An 8928-nucleotide genomic window follows, 5' to 3' on the forward strand; every position below is an offset into this window, starting at 1 on the left:
AACATGCGCAAACCCTAATGCGCCCGAGATCTATCAATGTAGTAATGCAGTACCAGACGCGATGTTGGAAACATACCCTCGTAGACCGACAACGGTTAACGTCGCTAGAATGTGGATGATGTGGTCGATCTAGCGACGCTGACCTCAGGGTCGTGAAGAAGACATCTCCCCGACGTTAAGTACAACAAATGCAGCACCTCATAGTTTCGCACACGTACGGTGCTCACGACTCTCCCGGATCCGTTCTAGCGAAGTTGCGGAAGTAGATCATCTGAATCCGGATCCCGGCAACGCTCCCACGTACCGGGTGGAGTTGTTCCCGCCCTGCACAGTTCTTAGGGGAACCACGCAAAGTCGGAAACGTCAGAGAGGAAATACCACAATTAATTGTGTATTTAATTGCGCCCAATTGGCCTCTATATATACGGGGCAAGGGGGTACTAGGTTTCACAAGGGGGCATGGTGGGACTAAAAAAGGATGCAAACCGGAGGGACAAGGGCAGGTGGGCCGAGCCAAGCTCAGGCGCGACACGCGCGCCCCCGCGCCTCCTCCTACCGTGCGTGCCCTGCCCGGGTGGGCTGGACCACTTGGTCGGGCCGCCCCCCACATTTTTTTCTCTTTTTCTTTTATTTGGCTCCTTCCGGGGAGCCTAATAAAATAGGGATGCCCATTTAATAAAAATAAAAATCTATTATATACTAAAAGCAAAATAAGGGTGTTTTTCGAGGCACCAGGTTAATCCACATATGATTAAATATATTTCAATATATTGATTCAACTAATCAAATATTAAAAATATCCTCAATTGCAAATTAGTCCGAGACACCTCCCGAACTATTCTGAACCTCTTTCGGCTCATCGAAATCCTAATCCGGATATTCCTCTCAACTCTGGTGAATCCAAAACCATCTTTACTTTCATTGAACCCTTAAGGGCTCCTTTGATTTAAAGGATAGAAAAAACATAGGAATAGGAAAGGTATAGGATTTGAATGGCATGTCTACTTGAAACCTATAGGAAGATGAAGTTTGTTTGATTGTAGCAAAGGAATTTTTCCATGAGGTATGAGCTAATGCTTTTTTCCTATAGGAATTACACTACAAGATTCCTATAGGAATTTTTCCTATGGGATATGTTCCTATGAATCAAACAACATGTATAGGAATTTTTCCCATAGGAACCAAATCCTACACAATTCCTATGCAAATCCTTTGAATCAAAGGAGCCCTAAGTGTGTTACCCTACAGTTCGAGAACAACATAGCTATGATCGGTGACCAGTTCACCAGCCATATGATCACTATGGGGGTCTAGAGAACCATTGCGATCACTATGAGATCCACGAAGATATAATTGTCGTTTGAACCTATGGAAATAGTCTTACTCCTTTGTTCATTCAATACTTGCACTTATCCGAGATATGAACATCGGTATCTTGATACCTAGTTCGATCTCATTACCGACAAGGCTTATTCACTCGTTCACATACGATTATATTCCCATGACATAGTCATTAGCTGCGCAGCATTCATGAATATAATCTCACCGAGTGGGCTCTTATAAGTATCTTCCCGTCACAAAGACGGAACAAATCCCGCTCTTGATAGCCTAGGCCTCAACCATTCCATCGGTATACCTAGCTGAGCCTTTTATGACCACCCTATCATGGTCTGGCGGTTAAAAACATCTAAGGCAACCTTAGTAGATGGTGATTAATATGATCTCATGGTCTAAGGATTAAGTTACTATGCACTCGATATAAATATCGTAACATTTAAGTCCATACGGTATGACCGTGTTACAATACTTATGTTGTGGGTATATCCACCACATCATTCATCTAATGATATGATCTCTGTGAATGACGTGTGTGTCCATTATCGGGAAAACCTCGACCAACTATTGACCTCAATGAACCAGTCATGCACTTGCGTGCTAACCAGGGACTATTGGTTGTTTGCAATACCACACGTGTATTAGTCTTTTCCTCATAATACAATTATAGCATGGCACGGAATGAATTATGAACATATGGACATATAATATATCCATTATAATTTGCTTCTAGAGCACTATCTCCAACAGATGCTAGGGAGCACTATGAATGTGTTCGTCAGCCGGGGTGGAAGATGGATTGCAGGCGGAGTTTCCCGAGTGCCAGTTGGCGTGTTCTTGCACTGATTTTCTTGAGGGTGGTAGAAACTAGGTGGGCAGCTTGGCCGGAGAGGAAGCGGCGATGACATGGTTTTTTCCATGGTGGTGGAGTTGGCTGGAGCCAGTAGGAAGGATAGCGGTGATGGATTTTTTGTCATGGGAGAGAGTGAGAGGGAACAGAGGAGACATGAACGGAGTGGGTGGGAGTGATGAGGAGGGGATCGAGCAATGTCGGGATCGTCCTGGACTCCCATGGCGTGATTGATTGTCCGGGCTGATTTTGGGGCTTAGCCCCATTGCAAACGAGCTCCCTACCAGAACTGGCGGGTTGTTTGGTTGCTCGTGATGTATTTCCGTGCACCGATTCAGCAACAAAGTTCGGTTCGTTTGGTGTCCAGCACGCAACCCATATTTGCTATGCTGATGCGAGGTCATGTTATTTGGTTACACACATTAGGCTATCATATTAGTAGTTACCATGGTTTAAATGTGGTGAGATTACCATGCCAAGCATGCTACATCCAAACATAGAGGACTCGGTACAACAAGAACCTAACGGTCACAGAAAGGAAGACGATAATAAAATCTTTCACTCTACTATGTAGCATTTGAGGTGCTCCAGCTAATGGCATTCGTAGAACAGTCGTTGGCTGGTAGGTCATTAGCTGATGATGGTCTTGGTGATGATGCACTGCCTGATGATGCATTGGCTGACCACTAGATGAATTCGCTCATCATGGTGAGCACCTGCGACATCCTGGGCCTCTCCTCCGGCGCCTCGGCGGTGCAGAGGACGCCGATCCTAACCATCCCCATCGTCTCCTCCCCTCCGCCCTCCTCCTCGCCGCCCTTGGCCGTCACCACCGCGAGAAGCATCATCCCGAAGCTGTACACGTCCGACTCCTGCGTCGCCCTCGCGCCCGACGCCGCCAGCTCCGGCGCCGCGTACCCGCGCCATCCGCCGCCACCCCCCGCCGCCCGGTCCAGGAACACCTCGGGACCCTGCGGGACGGACTGCTGGAGGTTGACGGCGTAGCGCATGAGCCCGCACTCCGAGACGCACGCAGCGCCGCGTTCGTCGAGGAGGATGTTGGACGGCTTCACGTTCCCGTGCACCAGCGCCGGCCGCGCCGGGAACGTGTGGATGTAGTTGAGTCCCTGCGCCGCGTCGAACATGATGCCCTTCCTCGTCCCCCATTCCAAGCTTCTCGTTCTCCCACCTCCACCTGCAACAGAACGACCAATGAAGAACACACCTTCTATCAACGGGAATGTGCGCAATGCCATGAAATTCAGGATGGGTTTCTCATTTATGCGCACGTACCATTGATTTGCAGAAGGGACTGGAGGCTCCCGTTGGGGAGGTAGTCGTATACGAGCAGCCGCTCGCCGTTGGAGCTGCAGTAGCCCCTGAGGCTGACGACGTGCCGGTGGCGGAGCCTGCCGACGAGCCGCATGTGGCGGTCGAAGGCCTTGCTCCGCCCCGGAAACTGCAGAGCGCTGAGCCGCTTCACGGCGGCCACGATGCCGTCCTCGAGGACCGCCTTGTAGGTGCTCCCGGACACGCCCTTGCCGAGCACTTCGGCCGAGGCCTTGAGGAGTGTCTCCAGCCTCAGCTCCTCGCCACCCTCGAAGCAGACGAGCGCGCCGCTCTTCTGGCACTTGTCCTCGCCGCTCCTGACCTTGTCATCATCCTCCTGCTCGAAACCAAGCGCGGCATTGGATTTGGTAGCGTCTTCCATCGGGGAGGATCTGAGCTTTCTTCTGATGTAGATGAATGTGGCCACAGAGATGGCCAACGAGACCGTGACGAGCACCGCATTGCCAATGCCAGTGGCCAGGAGCGCAGTCATGCCAAGCTTACTGAATCTTCCGTTGCTGGAAGAATCCATAGCACTGTTACTTGCGTTTGTTCCTGTAGTAGGAGATTGAGCGATACTGCCAGTGGTAGCATTTGAGGTGCTACCTTGCGCTGCATTGTACGCATGGACACATTTTGGGAGAGGCTTGCCGCAGAGATCAAGATTGCCACCAAAAGAAGAGCTGGGAAACATGGACAGGGAGCTGGAGATGTCCCCGGCGAGCTTGTTAACGGACACGTTGAACCTTGTGATAATCGGCACGCGCAGCTCATGCAAGCTGCCACTGAAACTGTTGTGCTCTGCCCTGAGAGTGACCAGAGAAGGCAGCGAAAGATTGAGGCTCCCGCTGAGATTGTTGTGGGAGAGCAGCAGGTGCCTCAACCTTGGGCTGGTGCAGTTGTTCAGTGGAGGGAGAGTGCCGGTCAGGGAGTTGTTCCTGACGGCGAGCACCCTGATCTGGGTGAGACCAAGGAGAGGAGCCACGCTGCCCAGCAGTGCGGCGTCGTCCAAGAAGACGCCCGCGACCCTGCCCCTGGAGCACCTGACCCCGAGCCATGAGCCGGAGCATGGGTTGGGGCCGACCCAGGTCTCGAGGGCGGCGGCATTGTTGTAGGATTTGAAGGAGAGGAGGAAAGGGAGGTCTTGGTGGCCACCATTGGCGACTTCTCCATGGACAAACCATGTCGGAAGGTTGAAGAGGAGGATCAGGAGGGGGAACATGGATGGGCAACGATGCATTTTGATTTGATTTTTGAGTGTTGTCTCCGATCGCCTGGGTTTGACCGAGAAAGATTGGACGAGTTTTGTAGCAGAACGAGGGGAATGCTGCGCGGGGAAGTGGAGATTTTTGAAAGTTGCACGAGTTGAAGAGCGGAGCACGCGAGCTCGCGACAAGCAGAACTCCAAAAAGGAAAGCTAGAGAGTAGCGCTAGCTGCGCAGCCTGAGGAGGACAGGGAGGAGGGGAACAAGCAGATCAGGCGAAGAGAAAGCAAACAAGGGCGCCATTTTTCACACCTTGGGCAGAAGGAATTTTGGACGTTTTTGGAGAGGCAGATGCGTGACTTGTTGCGTCCCGTGAACCGCGATGGTCGCCGTGCGCGCGTACATGTTCCACTTTGTTGAGATGAACGAAAAGTGGGGCAAAGGGCTCTTGGTTGTACCACGGGGCAGCGCACTAGTGCAGTAGCGGTGGTGGATCTTGTTGGTGGCTTCAGCTGGTCACAGTAGTGAGCAGTCAAGATTCCTTCTTGTCATGTTCTGTTTTATCTGTACAAACCTTCTCCATCATTTAGAACTTTTTTTCTAATGTAGGCGCTCTGACGGAGCAGACTCCCGGATGACCGTCTTTACGACAAATACAGTAACATTTTAAGCATGTCAGTGCATTACAAAAATAAATAAATAACCAAGGTATGCAACAACCTACTTTCATCAAGATTTTTTTTAGAATAAGAACAGAATGGATATCATAAAAACAAATCAGTGACAACACTGAGACACCGGTAAATGAGACCGCCCATAACTAGCCCTTGAGGGCATCTTCAGCGGCGCGACACATTTCGGACGCCCAAAATTGTCCGTGGGAGTCCGTTTGCGTCGTCTGGCGGACGGGAAAATGGTCGTGTGTCCGTTTGCGTCTGGGGTTGGCTCCAGCGGGGCGACGCATTTTAGGCGCAGGCCAGAATTCAAAAAACGATGAAATAACGTCTACTTTGCACGAAATTACAGCCGCAAATTGAGGGCTGAAACAAGTTCATCACACTTTGCAGCTCGTACGGCGCAAAGTGGAGCAAAAGGGGCACAACAAGGCCTGAACAGCAATAAAAAAAAGTCCAAAAGGAGGCCAAGGTGCTGGGCGCATGGCGCCGGCGATCAGGCGTCTCGCGCGCGGATTTCGGCGCGCCTCTTCATGAACCATGCCCTGGTGTCGTCGTCGACGCCGCTCAAGTCGGCAAGCATGATCCTTGTGTCTTCTGCACGCAATTTGGCCTCGGCGTCTGCCTTTTTGGCCTCGATGTCCAGCCTTTGGATATCGAGGACCTCCTTGGCGAGGTTCTGGTAGATGGCAGTTGCGGCCTCTTTTTCCAGACGCCTCTTCTCGTCCCTAGCAGCCATGGCGGCACGGTTGTCGGCCATTATCTTCTCCATGCTCTGCGTGAAAGCAATGGCATGCGCCTCCCGGACGAGATCAGCCTTGGTAGCCTTGTGGCCTCGTGGACGAGGTGGAAGGACTGGACGACCTTGATCGTCGTCTTCGCCGTCGAGGTTGACCGCTGTCCCATTCCTCACAGCTTCGTTGTAGGCCGCAAAGCTTATCATCCACTTGCTGTTGTCTTTGAGCAGCTCCCAACAATGGACCAAATGGAAGCCCTTCTTGTGCGTCGCCCTGAACTTCTGCAAGGCGCGGGATACCTGCAATCATAGCCACCAATGATGTACAATGAAGCAAATTGACGCAATGACGCAAATTGTGTAGAATGATGATGGTTGTATCGTGTTTACCACTGTCATGACGCCAGTGCCGCTTACGGGGTTGTTAATAGCATGTTCGACCGCCGAGCAGAACTTGGCAGTCTCTTGTTTGATGTAGTTCCATCTTTTCCGGAGGGACTCTTCCGTCCGAGGGCCTGTGATATGGTAGGGCGGGTGCATCCTGGTCTCGTTGTACTGCTGCAAGACCTTGGCCCAATAGACCTTGCCCTTTTGCTGGGCGCCATTGATACAATCTTGGGTCGTTGCCAGCCACGCTTCACACAAACACTTGTCCTCGTCGTCGACGAATCCTTGTGTCCTGCGGCTCTCCCCTTCTTCTTGGTGGCAATGTCCGTGGGGATAGGCTGTGTTGGCGCGTCGTCGAAGTCGTCCACGCACACGGGTGTTGGCTGCATCTGCTGGGTGCCGAACAGCCGTGCGGTCTCGATGTCCTCCGCATCTTGCGTCTGCTGGGTGCCGAACAGCCGTGCGGTCTCGATGTCCTCCGCATCATGCGCGCCTGTCCAGGCCCGATCATCGCGAACGAAGCCGCCGCCGTAGATAATTTCCTGGATGTCTGAATCATGGAGGTCCTTCCAATAGTCCTACGAACGACCGGGCATCAGACGCATGATACAGGGCACTCGCACACATTGACAGAGCTCACGTACCGGGTCGTCCATCGTCGGGGCAGGCGGCGCCATTTCGTCGAACAGGATGCGGGGCTACGGCATGCTCTCCTCCGGCACATGGCGCGTCTTCTGTGTCGCGCTCGGGCAGGAGTCACCGCTTCTAGGCGTCCGGTTGAGGTCGGGAACCGCCGCCCCGGTCAACTTCACCGGCGGCAGGCCGGAGGCGAACCGCGACGCCGCGTGGCCCTGCAAGGGAGCGGGAGTTCCAGGGCGCAGCTGGGAACTTACCGAGCTGACCGAAGAGGCCGGAGGAGCGACGCCGGCGATCCCCTCTCTCTTGACGATCATGTAGCCCTCCGCTAAGGTCGGATGGAGGGCTACTTGCGCGACGCCGGCTTTGATCTGCATCTGCCAGGCCTGCTGGTTGGCGGCCGCGGCAGTCTTGATCTTCTGGTTCTTGCGCCGCCCACGACGCTTCGCGGCCTCCAGGACTTTCTCCTCCGGCAGAGAGCACCTTCTTTGCCGCCTTCGGCTTTGCCTCCCGGCCGCCGCCGTCGGCCCGCTTTGCTTCCGCCGGAGCTGCAGTGTCCATTGTGGCTATGGCCGTGGTTACGGGGGAGTGTGGGGCGGCGGCGGGTGCGAGGGTTTGCTCCGCATCCATGGCGGTAGCTGCGGCGGCGAGGACGTCCATCGCTTCTGGCCTGCTCGCGCCGGTCTAGTTTCCAATTTGGCGCAGGGGAATGGCCAGTGGCGGGAATACTATCGCCCTCCATCCACTGACGCGCAGGTCCTACGTCTTTTTCGGCGGACACTCGGAGCGACCGCCGAGCGTCCGCCGCGACGCAAACCTGGCGCATATTTGGGCCAGGTTTGCGTCGCGGCGGACGGCCCGGTCACTTTGCGTCGCCCCGCTGAAACAGGCCCCAGACGCATTTCCGGTCACGGCGGACGAAAGCGGTCGCTCAGCGATCATTTGCGTCGTGCCGCTGGAGATACCCTGACGTTGTATTTTCATAAATGAGGCGAGAAACACGGTTGATATTGGCACCCACACGGGTTAAACCCAGCTGGCTTGAAATGCAAGAGAGCAACCCTCCAACTGAGCTAGCGCTAAGTTCTCTCTGTTCATTGTGATATCCCTGCTAAAAAAAATAGGTTGCATTAGTACAAAAATATGTGTACTCAATATTTAAAATACAATTTTTTAGTAAACTGGGAGTTTCTGAACTGATTTTGCCTAGAAATTTCAGTTAATTTTGCAGGTTTTGTAACTTTCTGCCAAAAACTGTTCAAAATTCAAACTTCATAAAATCTTAACAAAATCTTGTAATCCAAAGCACATATACTGAGTAGAATGTGAAAATTTTAGGCCATTTTGCATAGTAATTCTTAAACATATTGGCTCATGAAATGTTTATTAAGTATACTAGATGATACCCTTCGCCTTCTTGCGGAGTCATAGCATGCACTATTGTTTTAATATTGATAGAATGTCCGTTAGAAGAAAAGTAAAAAAAATAAGACCAACATAGAAACATTGAGAAGAAACATGGACGGATAAACTCTTAATAACAATGAAAATACTTGTGTGCATTCCATATAAGACTACTCCATCTTGATCTACCAAACTACAGTATTCATTTGCATACTACAGAATCGCTTTCTTGAGAAATTCATTAGTCATTAGCAAGTTGACCAGCTACGGCGACAACCTTTGAATCTTGTTTTGCTTCAGTAGCTTCACCAAGATTGTAGTGGTATTGCCTTTGCAGGTATCCACCCCAATTAATGCCAAAAACATGTTGCC

General features: G+C 51.9%; 2 protein-coding genes across 2 annotated transcripts; both read right to left on the reverse strand.

Annotated features, from left to right (window-relative positions):
* Positions 1–2613: 2613 nt before the first annotated feature.
* Positions 2614–4960, reverse strand: LOC127332948 (probable leucine-rich repeat receptor-like protein kinase At1g68400). The gene is made up of 2 exons (XM_071826048.1): positions 3479–4960; positions 2614–3374 (listed from the first exon to the last, which is right to left on the reverse strand). Exons 1-2 carry the CDS (start codon positions 4752–4754, stop codon positions 2872–2874), a joined length of 1779 nt encoding a protein of 592 aa, XP_071682149.1. The 5' UTR covers positions 4755–4960; the 3' UTR covers positions 2614–2871.
* A 767-nt stretch (positions 4961–5727) lies between these two features.
* LOC139835516 (uncharacterized) lies at positions 5728–7172 on the reverse strand. The gene is made up of 4 exons (XM_071825373.1): positions 7161–7172; positions 6889–7094; positions 6520–6808; positions 5728–6429 (listed from the first exon to the last, which is right to left on the reverse strand). The coding sequence occupies exons 1-4, from the start codon at positions 7170–7172 to the stop codon at positions 5890–5892; spliced, it is 1047 nt and encodes a 348-aa protein (XP_071681474.1). The 3' UTR covers positions 5728–5889.
* Positions 7173–8928: the final 1756 nt, after the last annotated feature.

The sequence above is a fragment of the Lolium perenne genome, chromosome 2, assembly GCF_019359855.2.
Source record: "Lolium perenne isolate Kyuss_39 chromosome 2, Kyuss_2.0, whole genome shotgun sequence".
NCBI classification, from domain to species: Eukaryota; Viridiplantae; Streptophyta; class Magnoliopsida; order Poales; family Poaceae; genus Lolium; species Lolium perenne.

Excerpts from the sequence above, each read along its gene's own strand:
- LOC127332948 (XM_071826048.1), bottom strand. The coding sequence starts at position 4,754 with ATGCATCGTTGCCCATCCATGTTCCCCCTCCTGATCCTCCTCTTCAAC. Across the intron at positions 3,375-3,478 it reads GTCCCTTCTGCAAATCAATG|GTGGGAGAACGAGAAGCTTG; the intron begins GTACGTGCGCAT and ends TTGCAGGTGGAG.
- LOC139835516 (XM_071825373.1), bottom strand. Across the intron at positions 6,809-6,888 it reads CAGATGCAGCCAACACCCGT|GACACAAGGATTCGTCGACG; the intron begins GTGCGTGGACGA and ends GGAGAGCCGCAG. Across the intron at positions 6,430-6,519 it reads GCACTGGCGTCATGACAGTG|GTATCCCGCGCCTTGCAGAA; the intron begins GTAAACACGATA and ends CTATGATTGCAG.